The sequence below is a fragment of the Octopus sinensis genome, linkage group LG30 (assembly GCF_006345805.1).
Source record: "Octopus sinensis linkage group LG30, ASM634580v1, whole genome shotgun sequence".
Lineage (NCBI taxonomy): Eukaryota > Metazoa > Mollusca > Cephalopoda > Octopoda > Octopodidae > Octopus > Octopus sinensis.
The window spans coordinates 5,652,511-5,671,381 of NC_043026.1; the positions used below are offsets into that span (position 1 = coordinate 5,652,511).

The 18,871-nt window shown below is 42.6% G+C and overlaps 1 protein-coding gene across 1 annotated transcript in view; it reads left to right on the forward strand.

Moving 5' to 3' along the window:
• LOC115226747 (rapamycin-insensitive companion of mTOR-like) overlaps positions 1-18,871 on the forward strand; it is a 43,487-nt gene that overhangs the window by 5,978 nt on the left and 18,638 nt on the right. Inside the window, exons 3-8 of the mRNA XM_036515115.1 lie at positions 1,982-2,141; positions 5,254-5,385; positions 6,324-6,514; positions 9,353-9,409; positions 13,900-14,072; positions 17,116-17,183. Of these exons, the coding sequence (XP_036371008.1) occupies positions 1,982-2,141; positions 5,254-5,385; positions 6,324-6,514; positions 9,353-9,409; positions 13,900-14,072; positions 17,116-17,183 (781 nt within the window). The remainder of the gene's footprint in view (positions 1-1,981; positions 2,142-5,253; positions 5,386-6,323; positions 6,515-9,352; positions 9,410-13,899; positions 14,073-17,115; positions 17,184-18,871) is intronic.

The window sequence follows — 18,871 nt, forward strand, 5'->3', positions numbered from 1 at the left end:
TCTGTCTCTCTGTCTGTCTGCCTGTCTCTCTCTCTTTCTGAGTTGCCAAGCCATGTAGTGACCCCTTCAGCAAGACACCTGCTCCTCTCACTCTATCATAATTTCTTATTCTTTTACTTTCTTTCTTTTACTTGTTTCAGTCATTTTGACTGCGGCCATGCTGGAGCACTGCCTTTAGTCGAGCAACTCGAACCCGGGACTTATTCTTTGTAAGCCCAGTACTTAATCTATCGGTCTCTTTTGCCGAACCGCTAAGTTACAGGGACGTAAACACACCAGCATCAGTTGTCAAGCAATGCTAGGGGGACAAACACACACATACATACATACATATATATATATATATACATATATACGACAGGCTTCTTTCAGTTTCCGTCTACCAAATCCACTCACAAGGCATTGGTCGGCCCGGGGCTATAGTAGAAGACACTTGCCCAAGATGCCACGCAGTGGGACTGAACCCGGGACCATGTGGTTGGTTAGCAAGCTACTTACCACACAGCCACTCCTACGCCTATCTCTCCATTCTATGCCTCGCTTACTTGAGGTGGGTGGGGTCTTCATCTTGTGGGTACTTGGTGACCTCACCAGTGCTGGTGCCAGGCAAAAAGCACCCAGTAAAGGGAATCCAGCCATAAAGACCCTGCCAAAGCAGACACAGAATCTGGTGGAACTCTGTAGGTTGTCTGTTTTTGTCAAACTGTCCAACCCATGCCAGCATGGCAAAGAGGATTTTAAATGATGATGATGATCCTGCCGGTGGCACGTAAAAAGCACCAATCGAGCGTGATCGTTACCAGCGCCGCCTTACTGGCACATGAAAAAACATTCGAGTGAGGTTGTTGCCAGTGCCGCTGGACTGGCTCCTGTACAGGTGGCGCGTAAAAAACACCATCTGAGCGTGGCCGTTGCCAGTACCACCTGACTGGCCCTCATGCCAGTGGCATGTAAAAGCACCCACTATACTCTCGGAGTGGTTGGCGTTAGGAAGGGCATCCAGCTGTAGAAACTCTGCCAGATCAAGACTGGAGCCTGGTGCAGTCATCTGGTTCACCAGACCTCAGTCAATTCGTCCAACCCATGCTAGCATGTAAAGCGGATGTTAAACGATGATGATGATGATGATATATATATATATATATAATATATATATATATAGACACACACACACACACATACATTTATATGAAAAGCACCAACCAGTCATAGCTGATGCCAATACCTCATGACTAGCTCTTGTGCTGGTGGCATGTAAAAAGCACCATCTGAACATGATCGAAGGCAGACCTGCTTGACTGGCATTTGTGCCAGTGGTATGTAAAACGCACCCACGACACTCTCGGAGTGGTTGGCGTTAAGAAGGGCATCCAGCTGTAGAAACTGTCATATCAGATTGGAGCTTGGTGCAGCCATCTGGTTTGCCAGACCCCAGTTAAACCGTCCAACCCAAGCTAGCATGGAAAGCAGACGTTAAACGATGATGATGATGATATATATATATATACACACACACACACACACACACACATACATTTATATAAAAAGCACCATCCGAACGTGATCAAAGCCAGATCTGCTTGATTGGCACCTGTGAAGGTGGCGCATAAAAAGCACCCACTACACTCTCGGAGTGGTTGGCATTAGGAAGGGCATCCAGCTGTAGAAACTCTGCCAGATCAGATTGGAGCCTGGTGCAGCCATCTGGTTTGCCAGACCTCAGTCAAATTGTCTAACCCATGCCAGCATGGAAAGCGGACCTTAAACAATGATGATGATGATGATGATGATGATGATATATATCATCTTCATCATTTAACGTCTGTTTTCCATGCTGGCATGGGTTAGGTGGTTTGACTGTAACTGGTAAACCAGAGGGCTGCACCAATGCAGTGCACCCCCCTCTCTCTCTCTCTCTCTCCTTAAACCTCAGTACTCAATCCCCACTAAACCTTACCCCTTCTCACCTTCTCTTTAACAGCCCCATCTGAGAATGTTAAGGAGGTTCTCAGCAATGTTGTCTGTCAGAACGGGATATCCAAGAATAAAAAACTTGGCTACCTCAACTTCTTTGTCAAGTTACTCAACAAACTTGGCCCATCGAAGAACCTTGGCTACACCATGGAAGAGATCCTTTGCTGGTAAGTTCACATTTTCATTGGCATTTGTTGTTGTTGTTGCTGTTGTTAGGTCTCTTGATTCCTCGGGGAACATGGGGCCGCTTTATGGTTTCTGTAACAGGTATACTCTTTTACTCTTTTACTTGTTTCAGTCGTTTGACTGCGGCCATGCTGGAGCACCACCTTTAATCGAGCAACTCGACCCCAGTACTTATTCTATCGGTCTCTTTTGCCGAACCGCTAAGTAACGGGGACATAAACACACCAGCATCGGTTGTCAAGCAATGCTAGGGGGGCAAACACAGACACTCAAACACACACACGCATATATATACATATACACATATACGACAGGCTTCTTTCAGTTTCCGTCTACCAAATCCACTCACAAGGCTTTGGTCGGCCCGAGGCTATAACAGAAGACACTTGCCCAAGGTGCCACGCAGTGGGACTGAACCTGGAACCATGTGGTTGGTAAACAAGCTACTTACCACACAGCCACTCCTGCGCCTATGTTTTTTTTTTTTACTAGACCGAGTTGTTAGCCCAAAGCTAAACCCCCATCCGAGAGGGCCAGTTAAGTATTCTTCATCTGGTCTCTACCCTTCGACCCATCTGGCATGGATGGCCCTACCAGGACACAAATCTCCTGCCAGCATAGCTCTCATGGTCATGGAGACACACAGTCCCTGTGTAGCAATATTGATATCCTCACTCTTTGAGAAAAATATCAGGAATGACCTCGTTTGAGATTACAACCATCTTTGGCTAATTAACTCTGTTGTGCCCACTGATCTGATTGGTTAGCATCTAGCGCAGTCTGTCTCTCTACTTATTTCGCGCCAATCCTATCCGAAGGCCATGATTGGTCAGTTTACACACTGGCGCGGAATAAGTAGGGAGACAGACCGCGCTAGATGCTAACCAATCAGGTCAGTGGGCACAACAGGGTTAACTAGCCAAAGATGGTTGTAATCTCAAACGAGATCATTCCTAAAGTTTTCCTCAAAGAGTGAGGATATCAATATTGCTACACCTGCAACCAATGACAAGGTGGTACTCATCTGCAAGGCAGGTATTTGGGTCAATGGAACTGCCATACACAGACAACTTCAGCAAAAAATAGGGATTTTCATAGAAAAAAAGCACCTTTTTGATGTAAATAATATTTGGTGTTAACATGGTCCGATTTGAATTTTTTCTTCTACGGAAGGAAGAGCAAGCCTTCTTCTGTCATACTCTCAATTTTGGTCAACTTGCGCCACAGGGTCTCGGAGGAGATAGCGTTAGTTGAAGGCTACCAAACCTGCCACACACAGACAACTTCAGCTTTATAAATAGTAAAAAATAGGGATCTTCATAGAAAAAAAACACCTTTTTGATGTAAATAATATTTGGTGTTAACATGGTCCAATTTGAATTTTTTTCTTCTATGGAATGAAGAGCAAGCCTTCTTCTATCATACTTTCAATTTTGGTCAACTTGCGCCACAGGGTCTCGGAGGAGATAGCGTTAGTTGAAGGCTACCAAACCTGCCACACACAGACAACTTCAGCTTTATAAATAGTAAAAAATAGGGATCTTCATAGAAAAAAAGCACCTTTTTGATGTAAATAATATTTGGTGTTAACATGATCCAATTTGAATTTTTTTCTTCTATGGAATGAAGAGCAAGCCTTCTTCTATCATACTTTCAATTTTGGTCACCTTGCGCCACAGGGTCTCGGAGGAGATAGCGTTAGTTGAAGGCTACCAAACCTGCCATACACAGACAACTTCAGCTTTATATATAGAGAGATATTTTTGCAGTATTTCTTCTGCTTTCTCTTGATATTGTTTTCAATTATTTTCCACCTTTTTAAATTGTATTTTCATTTTTTCTAATTATTATTATTTTTTTTTTGGTAATACATTTTAATAAATTTAAAACAAACTTGATAAAAAATAAATTATAATGTAAAAAAGTGGAAAAATTATTATTGTTACTTCTATAAAGTTAATATTCGTTTTTCATTTCCCTGATATTTTCTCTCCCACCTCTCTCTCTCTTTTTTTCTCTCTTGCCTCTCCCTCTCTCCCTCTCTCCTTCTCTCTCTTGCTGCTCTCTTTTCTTTACCTTTCTCTTTCTATTGTCTTTTTCTCTTTCTCTCTAATTCTTTCTTGCCCTGCCTGTCTCTCTCTCTTTCTTGCCCTTGCTCCTCTTGCTCTCTCTCTCTCTCTCTCGCCCCTTCTCTCTTTCTCTTGTTTCTGTCTCTCTTTTGTTCGTCTCTTTTCCTTGCCTCTTATTCTGTCCATCTCTTTCTCTCTTACTCTTTCTCTTTCTCTCTTGTTCCTGTCTCTCTCTCTCCTTTCCTGTCTCTCTCTCTCATTCCTGTCTCTCTGTCTCTCTCTTGTTCCTGTCTGTCTCTCTCTCTCTTGTCTAACTCTGTCTCTCTCTCTTGTTCCTCTCTCTCTCGTTCCTGTCTCTCTCTCTCTCTCTCTTGTCTATCTCTCTCTTGTCTATCTCTGTCTCTCTCTTGTTCCTGTCTGTCTCTCTCTCTCTTGTTCCTCTCTCTCTCTCTCTTGCTCCTCTCTCTCCCTCTCTCATCCCTCTTTGTTCCTTGCCTCCTATTCTCTCCATTTCTCCCTATCACCCTTGTCTCTCTCTCTCTATCTTGTCCCCATCTCTCCCTCTCTTGCCTCTCTCTCTTGCTCCTCCTTCTCTTGTCCACCCCATCCCTCTCTCCCTTGCCTCTCACTCTCTCTGGTTTCTCTCTCTTTCCCCCTTCTCTCCCTTTATCACCCTCTCTCTCAACACTCACCCCCTCTCTCCTTTTACCCTCTCCCTCATCTCTCTCTCATCCTCATCTCTCTCTCATCCTCATCTCTCTCTCATCCTCATCTCTCTCTCATCCTCATCTCTCTCTCTCATCCTCATCTCTCTCTCATCCTCATCTCTCTCTCTCATCCTCATCTCTCTCTCATCCTCATCTCTCTCTCATCCTCATCTCTCTCTCATCCTCATCTCTCTCTCATCCTCATCTCTCTCTCTCATCCTCATCTCTCTCTCATCCTCATCTCTCTCTCTCATCCTCATCTCTCTCTCATCCTCATCTCTCTCTCATCCTCATCTCTCTCTCTCTTTCTTCTTCAGCCTGAAAGTTGGTCTCCTTCACGAAGCAAAAGAGGTGCGTGCTGCCACCTTGAGGGTAATTCGCTACCTACTCACCGAGCAGAAGGTTCTAGATATTATTGTCAGTTTACACATTGACTACCTCATAGCAAGGTAAGCGACCACCACCTTCTATCTCTCTCTCTCCCTCTCTCTCTCTCAATCTTGACAACAAATGGGATAGTCATGGGTGGAACACCCCCACCTCTTTGATCCCGGATTTGCTGGATTAGAGCTGATGTAAGGTTAAATGATGACAGAGAAGGAAATGTTGGATAATGTAATCGCTGGCTGTGTGGGTAAGAAGCTTGGATCTCAGCCTCATTGTCTTGGGTTCAATCCCACAGTGTGGTACCTTGGGGAGTATCCTCCGCTACAGCCCCATGCCAGTCGAAGCCTTGCAAATGAATTTGGTAGGCGGAAAGTGAAAGAAGCCTGTCATATATATATATATATATATATTATATATATATATTATATACTCCTTTACTTTTTATATGTATGTATATATATATTATATATGTATATATATATATATATATATATTATATATATATGTATATATATTTATATATATACACATGTATGTATATATATGTGTATATATATATGTATGTATATATATATATATATATATTATATATATATATATATACATCAGTATGTATATATATGTATATATATAAATATGTATGTATATGTATATATGTATGTATGTATATATGTTATATATATATGTATGTATATGTATATTGTATATGTATATATGTATATATAAATGTATGTATATGTATATATGTATGTATATATATATATATATATATATATATATGTATGTATATATATACATACATATATATATATGTATGTATATATATACATACATATATATATATATCATATTGTATGTGTGTGTCTTACACTGTGTATTTGTATTATTCTTTCAGTTTATCACACATCACATTGCTTTCTCACTCTCACTCACACTCACTCTCTCACTCGCCACTCACTCTCTCACTCGCCACTCACTTCTCACTCTCCCTCCACTCTAGATGTCTGGACATCTGCCTGAGCAACGAGGTCGAACGCATCCATGCCATGAAACTGATCCGGAAGATAATCCAGCTGTTTCCCCACCAGGTGCCGCTGTCGATGCTCTACCCCATGGTGGCTATTGGCAGGGACGGCTCCTCCGAGAGGGATCGACTGAGGCGGGCTTGTCTTGCAACCATCTGTGAACTCGGTGAGTATTCCTACATTTGCTCTCTGTGTGTATGTGTGCACATGTATATGTGTGTGTGTGTGCCCCAGCATGGCCACAGCTCGTGAGCTGAAACTAGATAAAGATAAAGATATATATATATATATATAGGCGCAGGAGTGGCTGTGTGGTAAGTAGCTTGTTTACCAACCACATGGTTCCGGGTTCAGTCCCACTGCGTGGCACCTTGGGCAAGTGTCTTCTACTATAGCCTCGGGCCGACCAAAGCCTTGTGAGTGGATTTGGTAGACGGAAACTGAAAGAAGCCCGTCGTATATATGTGTATATATATATATATAGGTGCAGGAGTGGCTGTGTGGTAAGTAGCTTGTTTACCAACCACATGGTTCCGGGTTCAGTCCCACTGCGTGGCACCTTGAGCAAGTGTCTTCTACTATAGCCCCGGGCCGACCAAAGCCTTGTGAGTGGATTTGGTAGACGGAAACTTAAAGAAGCCCATCGTATATATGTATATATATATGTGTGTGCGTGTATGTTTGTGTGTCTGTGTTTGTCCCCCTAGCATTGCTTGACAACCGATGCTGGTGTGTTTACGTCCCCGTTACTTAGCGGTTCGGCAAAAGTGACCAATAGAATAAGTACTGGGCTTACAAAGAATAAGTCCCGGGGTCGATTTACTCGACTAAAGGCGGTGCTTCAGCATGGCCGCAGCCAAATGACTGTAACAAGTAATAGAGTATATATACATATATGATATATATATATATATATATATAATATATATATATATATATATATATATATATATATATATATATATATATATATATATACGTGGAAGCGCAATGGCCCAGTTGTTAGGGCAGCAGACTCGCGGTTGGAGGATCGCGGTTTCGATTCCCAGACCGGGCGTTGTGAGTGTTTATTGAGCGAAAACACCTAAAGCTCCACGAGGCTCCAGCAGGAGGTGGTGGTGATCCCTGCTGTACTCTTTCACCACTCTTTCTTCTGTTGGCCTGCTCGCTTAGCCAGCGGGGTGGCGTCGTCCGAAGGCTAAAACAATGCGAAGCGCATTGTGACCAGCGATGTGTAGCAACATCTGATGGTCTGGTCGGTCACGTGATCACGTGATATATATATACATATATATATCAGATTTTGTAAGTAGTAGATGTACGTGTGTGTGTGTGTTGGTGCAAGCATGGCTGAGTGGTAAGATACTTGCTTCCCAACTTCATGTTCCTGGGTTCAGTCCCACTGCATGGCACCTTGTGTCTTCTACTATATAGCTCTGGGCCAACCAAAGCCTTGTGAGTGGATTTGGTAGATGGAAACTGAAAGAAACCTGTTGCATGTGTGTGTGTGTTCATGTCTGTATCCTCCACCGTATGACAACTGGTGTTGGTTTGTTTACATCCCCATAACTTTAGCAGTTTGGTAAAAAGAGGCAAAATATGTACCAGGGTTAAAATGTTTGCAAAATGAGTTCTGGGGCCGATTTGTATGACTGAAAAAATTCAAGGTGGTGCCCCAGCATGGCCACAGTCTAATGACCGAAACGAGTAAAAGGTTAAAGATATCGTCGTGGTTACTGCCACTTTCACACCACAACTACCATTACTGCTTTCACCACCACTATCACCACTTGTACTATAACCCACGTCCTAGAATGTGGTTATTAGTACCATTACACCACCACAACCACAGCCTCTTGCATCACCACCACTACCACCACCACCACTACCACAACCACCACCACCACCATACTTGGTCATGTGGTATAATATTACTACTACTATTACCACCATGGTAATCACACCACTACTATTACCACTACCACCACCACTACCAATACCACCACCAATACCACTATCACCACCACACTCAGTCATGTGGTATTACACTGCTACTACCACCCTGGTAACCACCACCAACACCACCACTGTACTTGGTCATATGCTATAATATTACTATTACTATTACCACAATGGTAATCACACTACCACCACCACTACTACTACTACCACCACCACTACCAATACCACCACTACCACTGCCATCACCACCACACTTAGTCATGTGGTATTACACTGCTACTACCACCATAGTAACCACAATCACTACTACTACTACCACCACCACCACTACCACCACCACTACCAATACCACCACCACCACATTCAGTCATGTGGTATTACACTGCTACTACAACCATGGTAACCACCACTGTACTTGGTCATATGGTATACTATTACTATTACCACCATGGTAACCACCACCAACACCACTACCAATACCATCAATACCACCACCACCACCACTACCACCACTGCCATCACCACCAACACCGTACTTGGTCATATGGTATATTACTATTACTATTACCACCATGGTAACCACACTACCACCACCACCACCACCACCATTACCACCACACTCAGTCATGTGGTATTACACTGCTACTACCACCACAGTAACCACTACCAATACCACTACCACCACCACTACCAATATCACTACCACCATTACCACCACCACCACTACCAATACCATCACCACACTCAGTCATATGGTATTACACTGCTACTACCACCATGGTAACCACCACTGTACTTGGTCATATGGTATATTACTATTACCACCATGGTAACCACACTACCACCACCACCACCACCACCACCACCACCACCACCACCACTACTACTACTACTACTACCATCACCACTACTACTACCACCACCACCATTACTACCATCACCACCACTACTACTGCCACCACCACCACCACCACCACCACCACCATCACCATGTAATTTCCTATTGAAGTTTTCACTAGTTTTTCCTCCGCCCAAACATTAGGCACAAAAAAGACGGATGGACTGAGGCAAGTATGCCTTGCCACCTTATGTGAACTGGGTAAGTACCACCTCTCCACACCGATCCATCTCTTCACTTTAACACTCCGTTCCAACTCACTAACGTTACACTCTCTCCATTAACTCTCTTCCCCCTCTCTCTCTCTCTCTACATATCTATCTATCTATCCATTCATCTATTTATCTCTCCATCTATCTAGGGATCTATCTATTTGTATCTCTCTCTCTCTCTATTAGTATCTTTCTTTTTGTCTCTCTCTCTCTCTTTGTCTCTTTCTATTTGTCTCTCTCTCTCTATTTGTCTCTTTCTCTTTGTCTCTCTCTCTATTTGTCTCTCTCTCTCTATTTGTCTCTCTATATATTTGTCTCTCTCTCTATATATATTTGTCTCTCTCTCTCTCTATTTGTCTCTCTCTCTCTATTTGTCTCTCTTTCTATTTGTCTCTCTCTATTTGTCTCTCTCTCTATTTGTCTCTCTTTGTCTCTTTCTCTCTATATTTGTCTCTCTCTCTCTTTGTCTCTTTCTCTTTGTCTCTCTCTCTATTTGTCTCTCTTTATTTGTCTCTTTCTCTTTGTCTCTCTCTCTCTATTTGTCTCTCTCTCTCTCTATTTGTCTCTCTATATATTTGTCTTCTCTCTATATATTGTCTCTCTCTCTATATATATTTGTCTCTCTCTCTCTCTATTTGTCTCTCTCTCTCTATTTGTCTCTCTTTCTATTTGTCTCTCTATATTTGTCTCTCTCTCTCTTTGTCTCTCTCTCTCTTTGTCTCTTTCTCTTTGTCTCTCTCTCTCTATTTGTCTCTCTTTATTTGTCTCTTTCTCTTTGTCTCTCTCTCTCTCTATTTGTTTCTCTCTCTATTTGTCTCTCTCTCTATTTGTCTCTCTCTCTCTTTGTCTCTCTTTGTTTCTTTCTCTTTGTCTCTCTCTCTCTATTTGTTTCTCTCTCTATTTGTCTCTCTCTCTCTCTATTTGTTTCTCTCTCTATTTGTCTCTCTCTCTCTATTTGTCTCTCTCTCTATTTGTCTCACTCTCTCTATTTGTCTCTCTCTCTCTTTGTCTCTTTCTCTTTGTCTCTCTTTCTCTATTTGTTTCTCTCTCTCTATTTGTCTTTCTCTCTCTCTCTTTGTCTTTCTCTCTCTTTGTCCCGCTCTCCTCTCTCTCTCTATTTGTCTTTCTCTCTTTTTGTCTCTCTCTCTATTTGTCTCTCTCTCTCTCTATTTGTCTTTCTCTCTATTTGTCCTCTCTCTCTCTATTTGTCTCTCTCTCTCTCTCTATTTGTCTCTCTCTTCTCTTACCTTCATCTTTTCCCGTCCATCTTCCATCTCTTTCTACATTGTCCTCTCCCTCCATCTCGCTCTCTCTCCCCCCGCATCTCTCCTCTTTAACAAACAACTCACACAATTCTATCTAACCATTAAAAAGAAATCTAATTCAAATTTATTACTCAGAGGCACCATCTGCACAAAAGAGCTACATTTAAGTGCGTGCGAATGTGTTGAATGTTGTGAGATTATTTAAAAAATCAATGTCTTATAGGAACACAGTATTTCATTATGCAATCATTACATAATATAAAGTATAGTAAATGCTTTATAAGCCAATACTGTGTTCTACTGTGTTAGCAGTGCTATAACATCATTTGTTAAGGTTATCTTTTATCTCTCAATATATAAACAGCAAAATGTCTGTGTGTGTGTCCTTTATACAAATCCACAATTTTTCAGTTAGAGGGCTCACACCTTCTATGGTCATTCAAAACCGTCCAAGGGTGGTCGTGCACATCTTTACATTTCTCCAGTCGCCCCGCAAATCTCTCTATATATAAATGGCAAAATGTCTGTGTGTGTGTCCTTTATACAAATCCACAATTTTTCAGTTAGAGGGCTCGCACTTTCTATGGTCATTCAAAACCGTCCAAGGGTGGTCGTGCACATCTTTAGTTTTCCCCAGTCACCCCGCAAATCTCTCTATATATAAACGGCAAAATCTCTGTGTGTGTGTCCTTTATACAAATCCACAATTTTTCAGTTAGAGGGCTCGCACTTTCTATGGTCATTCAAAACTGTCCAAGAGTGGTTGTGCACATCTTTACATTTCCCCAGTCACCCCGCAAATCTCTCTATATATAAACGGCAAAATCTCTGTGTGTGTGTGTCCTTTATACAAATCCACAATTTTTCAGTTAGAGGGCTCGCACTTTCTATAGTCATTCAAAACCGTCCAAGGGTGGTCATGCACATCTTTACATTTCCCCAGTCACCCCGCAAAGCCATTAAAAATCAATAGAAGTGACTTTTCTGTGAATTTTCTATCCAAAACCCAATCAAAATGCCTGAAACTTGATACGCCAATTGAATGCCAGCTAGCTGTATGTGATTGGTCGGAGATTTGGACAGTACTCGCATGTATGTGCGCATGCACGCAGCTGTATATGCATGCACTAGCACTATGACCCAGCAACGCCAGGTCATAGTGCTAGTCTTTATAATAATCTGTTTGTTCATTTGCCTGTTACACTTTAGTTAGTTAGAGAGGTGGGGTAAAAGTGAGAGTTAGTGGGGGAAGAGAGAACTGTGAGTAGAGAAGAAAGAAGAGAGGAGTATAAGGATACACTTAGGTGAAATGTATCATGCGGTTAGTTGAAGGGAGAGGTGAAGAGTAAGAGAAAAAGACAGTGAGAGAAAAGTGGGAGAGAGAAGTGTTAGTGATATGCTATTGGGTGGAGAGGGAAAAGTGAAGAGAAAAAGAAAAATGTTAAAGACATGAAGAGGGGAGTGGTGTGTGGTAAGTAGCTTGCTTACCAACTACATGGTTCCAGGTTCAGTCCCACTGCGTGGCACCTTGGGCAACTGTCTTCTACTATAGCCTCGGGCCGACCAAAGCCTTGTGAGTGGATTTGGTAGACGGAAACTGAAAGAAGCCCATCGTATATGTATATATATATGCATATGTATGTGTGCGTGTGTATATGTTTGTGTGTCTGTGTTTGTCCCCCCCCCCAACATCGCTTGACAATCGATGGTGGTGTGTTTATGTCCCCGTAACGTAGCAGTTCGGCAAAAGAGACCGATAGAATAAGTACTGGGCTTACAAAAGAATAAGTCCGGGGGGGGGGGTCGATTCGCTCGACTATAAAGGCGGTGCTCCAGCATGGCCACAGTCAAATGACTGAAACAAGTAAAAGAGACCGATAGAATAAGTACTAGGCTTACAAAGAATAAGTCCTGGGCGGGGGGTCGATTTGCTCGACTATAAAGGCGGTGCTCCAGCATGGCCACAGTCAAATGACTGAAACAAGTAAAAGGGACCGATAAAATAAGTACTAGGCTTTCAAAGAATAAGTCCTGGGAGTGGGGTCGATTTGCTCGACTATAAAGGCGGTGCTCCAGCATGGCCGCAGTCAAATGACTGAAACAAGTAAAAGAGGCCGATAGAATAAGTACTAGGCTTACAAAGAATAAGTCCTGGGGGCGGGGTCGATTTGCTCGACTATAAAGGCTGTGCTCCAGCATGGCCGCAGTCGAATGACTGAAACAAGTAAAAGAGTAGAAGAGTACATTCTTACTGTCTCTCTCTTTCTCATGCTTATACAATCTTATTCTGCCTGTCTGTCTGTCTGTCTGTTTGTCACCCTTCCTTTGCTTAGACAAGTTTGTTCTCTCTTTCTTTTTTCTTATGCTCATACAATCTCATTCTCTCCCCCTCCCCCCATCTCTCTTTGCTATGCTTCTGCAACCTTATCCTTCCCATTCTTTCCGATACTCATTCAAAGTCTTATATTCTCTCTCCCTCTCTCTTTCATTATCTCATTGTCTTACTCTCTCTCTTTCCCTTTCTCTCTCTCTGCCAATGGTTCTCTTTCTTTCATCATCATCATCATCATCGTTTAACGTCCGTTCTCCATGCTAGCACGGGTTGGACGGTTCGACCGGGGATCTGGGAAGCCAGGAGGCTGCACCAGTCTCCAGTCTTGATCTGGCAGTGTTTCTACAGCTGGATGCCCTTCCTAATGCCAACCACTCCGTGAGTGTAGCGGGTGCTTTTTACGTGCCACCTGCACTGGAGACAGGCGAGGCTGGCATCGGCCACGGGCGATTTGGTGCTTTTTACGTGCCACCGGCACAGGTACCAGGGCAATCTGGCAGCGACCACGATCGGTTGGTGCTCTCTCAGCCCTTATATATACACACTCATTCACTTATCATTTTCATTCATACCCTTACATTTACTTTCACTTTCACTTTGTCATTCATTCATTCATTTTCTCTCGCTCTCTTATTCTTTAACCCAGCCACTGTATTACCCTCTTGCATTCACTCACCCTCTCACTCACACTCACACTCACTCTTTACTTACACTCTGTTATTTTTTTTTTTTCCAATTTCCATCACACGATTTCTTAACTAAGATCACTCTGTCTCTTTCTTTCTTTCTCTCTCGCTCTCTCTCTCTCCCTGTGTCTCTCTGCCTATACTGACCACCTCCCACACCTGGACCGAACTGGACCTCAACGACCTCCACCTGCAGCATTTGTGAACGCCCAGGCAGCTGACCGGTGCGATGCAATCAGCTGCATTCTGCGCAACATCCTGGACTGCTATCACTATCCACGGATCAACGAGTCACTCGTGGTGACCGTGCTTTTCCTGCTAAACCATCCCAACACACGGCACTACATCAAACAGAACACTGACCTTGAGGTGAGTACTAACTACACACTATTGCCATCATTTAGCATCCTGTTTTTTACACACACACACACACAAGTAGCTTGCTTACCAACCGCTTTATTCCGGGTTCAGTCCCACTGCGTGGCACCTTGGGCAAGTGTCTTCTACTATAGCCTCTGGTCGACCAAAGCTTTGTGAGTGGATTTGTGACAGAAACTGAAAGAAGTCCATCGTATATATATATATATATATATAAACAAGGAAATGAAGAAAATGCTGACAAAATAATTTAAGTAAGGGAGAGTGTATTTAATTAGGTGAAAGTTCTTTTTACCGGTTGCGCATTTGTTATGCTTATCAAAAGATATTTTTTTAAGAGAGATAGAGTTTCTTTCTGATAGATTTTTTTCAATCTATCAGAAAGAAACTCTATCTCTCTTAAAAAATATATCTTTTGATAAGCATAACAAATGCGCAACCGGTAAAAAGAACTTTCACCTAATTAAATACACTCTCCCTTACTTAAATTATTTTGTCAGCATTTTCTTCATTTCCTTTTTTTATATATCACAACTCGTGTTCCACATCTCCTTTTTTAAATATATATATATATATATATATAGTTAATCCAAATATGAAAACACAAAGAGAAAATACAACAACGCGAGGACGTGGAACAAATATAGTATTATTGGACGCTCAGGAAGGAAGGAAAGAAAGAGGGTTTAACGTTTCAAGCGGAGCTCTTTGTCAGAAACATAGGAGAAGGAAAGATCCAGAGAAGGGAAGACAGGAAAAAAATCACCAACGGTACTCACGAGGTCAACATATATATATGTATATATATATATATCGGTCCCTCTTGCCGAACCGCTAAGTGACGGGGAAGTAAACACACCAGCATCGGTTGTCATGCGATGTTGGGGGGGGACAAATACAGACACACAAACATATACATACACATATATATATATGTGTGCGTGTGTGTTTGTGTGTCTGTGTTGTTCCCCCCAACATTGCTTGACAACCGATGCTGGTGTGTTTATGTCCTCATCACTTAGCGGTTCGGCAAAAGAGACCGATAAAATAAGTACTGGGCTTACAAAGAATTAGTCCTGGGGTCGATTTGCTCGACTAAAGGTGGTGCTCCAGCATGGCCACAGTCAAATGACTGAAACAAGTAAAAGAATAAAAGAATACATACATATGTAGGAGTGGCTGTGTGGTAAGTAGCTTGCTTACAAACCACATGGTTCTGGGTTCAGTCTCACTGCTGGAGAGAAAGCATTGAAATAAAATAATTGACTCGTGTAAAAACGAGATTTTCAGAATCCTCTATTGGAGTCCCAGACTTCGGTGGCAGCAATGCCTGCAAATTGCACAAAATTTACTGGGGAAAGAATTGTAGAGGTTTATTGCCCCTAATTTGTGTAGAAATTGTAATTTGTGGTTAGATGGACTTTTTGGTCGAAAGATATTGTATTTTGAATTGTAAGGGGGTCATTACCTCGATATATGTATTTTTAAAAACAATGTTTTAGAGAAGCAGAGGATCAGCAGGCACCTTCTGCCTTCTCCCATCTTTACCATTTTAGTGCCAGTGGCACGTAAGAGAACCATCCGAACGTGTGCGTAGCCAGCGCCGCATCGCCTGGCCTCCGTGCTGGTGGCACGTAACAAACACCATCCGATTGTGGCCGTTGCCAGCCTCGCCTGGCCTCCGTGCCGGTGGCACATAACAAACACCATCCGAGCGTGGCCGTTCGCGAGCCTCATCTGGCACCTGTGTCAGTGGCACGTAAAAAGCACCCACTACACTCACGGAGTGGTTGGCGTTAGGAAGGGCATCCAGCTGTAGAAACACTGCCAGATTTGACTGGACCTGGTGCAGCCTTCAGGCTTCCCAGACCCAGTTGAACCGTCCAACCCATGCTAGCATGGAAAGCGGATGTTAAACGATGATGATGATGATGATCCACCTCATTAATGTTCATGTCCAGCCCGCAAGCCACCTATCTTTGTACTGCCTCTATGGCAAATTTGATAAAATAAAGTAGCTTGCTTACCAACCACATGGTTCCAGATTCAGTCCCACTGCATGGCACCTTGGGCAGGTGTCTTCTACTATAACCTCTTGATTTATATTAGCCCTTGTGGCCTATAAAACTTGAATTAATTATTATTATTGTTATTGTTAAGGTAGTCATCGTCATCATCATCGTTTAGCGTCCGCTTTCCATGCTGGCATGGGTTGGATGGTGCAACTGGGATCTGGGAAGCCAGAAGGCTGCACCAGGCCCAGTCTGATCTGGCAATGTTTCTACGGCTGGATGCCCTTCCTAATGCCAACCACTCCGTGAGTGTAGTGGGTGCTTTTTATGTGCCGCTGGCACAGGTGCCAGACGAGGCTGGCAAACAGCCACACTTGGATGGTGCTTTTTACGTGCCACCGGCATGGAGGCCAGGCGAGGCTGGCAATGGCCATGATTGGATGGTGCTTTTTACGTGCCACCGGCATGGGGGCCAGGTGAGGCTGGCAACAGTCACTATCGGATGGTGATTTATACGTGCCACCGGCACGAAAGCTAGTCGGGGCTTGTCTACCTTCCTACTTATTAGGACTTTGGTTTTAGCTAGGTTGACTCTAAGGCCCTTCAATTCTAATCCTTGCTTCCACACCTGAAACTTCTCCTCCAGTTCTGATAGTGTCTCAGCAATTACAGCAAGGTCATCAGCGTAGAGGAGCTCCCAGGGGCATCCTGTCTTGAATTCCTCCGTTATTGCCTGGAGGACTATGATAAATAGGAGGGGGCTAAAATCTTTTGTAGCATTTCATTGGTTTTTATGTTCTGAGTTCAAATTCTGCCAAGGTCAACTTTGCTTTTCCATTGTTACGGGGTTGATAAATCAAGTACCAGTGAAACAATGGGGTCAATAAATTAAGTGCCAGTGAAACACTGGGGTCGGTGTAATCGACTTACCCCTCCCCCCCAAATGCTGGCCTTGTGCCAAAATTTGAAACCATTATTCTTGTTGCTGTTTCATATGTCTTTTCTTAAATTTGTTTCCATAGCAACTAATTGCTCCCTTTACTGACTGTCACTTCAAATTCAGCGCTGAGACCAATGAACACGGCACAGGGTAAGTAATTTAAGCTTTTTGTGGGGCCCAGTTAGAATTTTCTTCTGGTTGAGTAGCCCATCCCGCTCAAAAGGTCCCTGATTAAGGGTTGTTTAAGGATGTTGAACGAAACACCCATGTTTCCAGAGGTGAATTATTCAAACCCTAAAGAATCCCTCTCAACACACGGCTATGATGCTCCCCCACTACTTCTGCTTGTGATCGGAGATGCACACATCATCAGTCACCAAGGGACATGCTCAACTGGCTAAGGTCAAACAACTGACAAGCAAATCTGTGGTATTGAGCAGAATATTTGCTGTAAAACCCATCTTTTATACCAAGACAAAACAATGTACATGATAACACTTCCAATCAGTTAAGATCAGAAGCCATGAGAACCATTGCCTGGTACTGCATCAGGGCATTTATTATTATTATTATATTATTATTATTATTGAGTGAGAAATGTGAATTATTCAAACCCCAAAGAATCCCTCACAACACATGGCTATGATGCTCCCCCACTACTTCTGCTCGTGAGCAGAGATGCACATATCGTCAGCCACTAAGGGACATGCTCAACTGGTTAAGGTCAAACAACTGACCAAGCAAATCTGTGGTATTGAGCAGAATATTTGCTGTAGCCCATCTTTTATACCAAGACAAAACAATGTACATGATAACACTTCCAATCAGTTAAGATCAGAAGCCACAAGAGCCACTGCCTGGTACTGCATCAGGGCATTTATTATTATTATTATTATTATTATCATTGAGTCAGCCACTAAGGGACATGCTCAACTGGTTACGGTCAAACAACTGACAAGCAAATCTGTGGTATTGAGCAGAATATTTGCTGTAGCCCATCTTTTATACCAAGACAAAATAATGTACATGATAACACTTCCAATCAGTTAAGATCAGAAGCCATCCTCATCCTCCTCTTCATCATCATCATCATCCTGTTTTTCTTTTTTTTGTTTTTACTGTGTTGTACTATGTGTGCTTCCCTTTTTTTTTATTGTATACCATGTATACTTCATTATATATATATATATATTTTCTTTTTATTATTATTATTATTATTTTATTTTTATCATTTCATTATTTGCAAAAACCCTTTATTTTTTTGTCTCTCATCCTTTCTCCTGATGGCAAATATAAGAAAACATTGAGCTGGCAGAATCATTAGCACGCTGGATGAAATGCTTAGCGGTATTTTGTCTGCCGTTACGTTCTGAGTTCGAATTCCGCCGAGGTCGACTTTGCCTTTCATCCTTTCGGGGTTGATAAATTAAGTAGCAGTTACACACTGGGGTCGATATAATTGACTTAATCCATTTGTCTGTCCTTGTTTGTCCCTTCTGTGTTTAGCTCCTTGTGGGTAGTAAAGAAATAGGTATTTCATCTGCTGCTACGTTCTGAATTCAAATTCCGCTGAGGTTGACTTTGCCTTTCATCCTTTCGGGGTTGATAAATTAAGTACTAGTTACACACTGGGGTCGATATAATCGACTTAATCCATTTGTCTATCCTTGTTTGTCCCTTCTGTGTTTAGCTCCTTGTGGGTAGTAAAGAAATAGGTATTTCGTCTGCCGCTATGTTCTGAGTTCAAATTCTGCTGAGGTTGACTTTGCCTTTCATCCTTTTGGAGTCAATGAATTAAGTACCAGTTGCATACTGGGGTCAATCTAATCGACTGACCC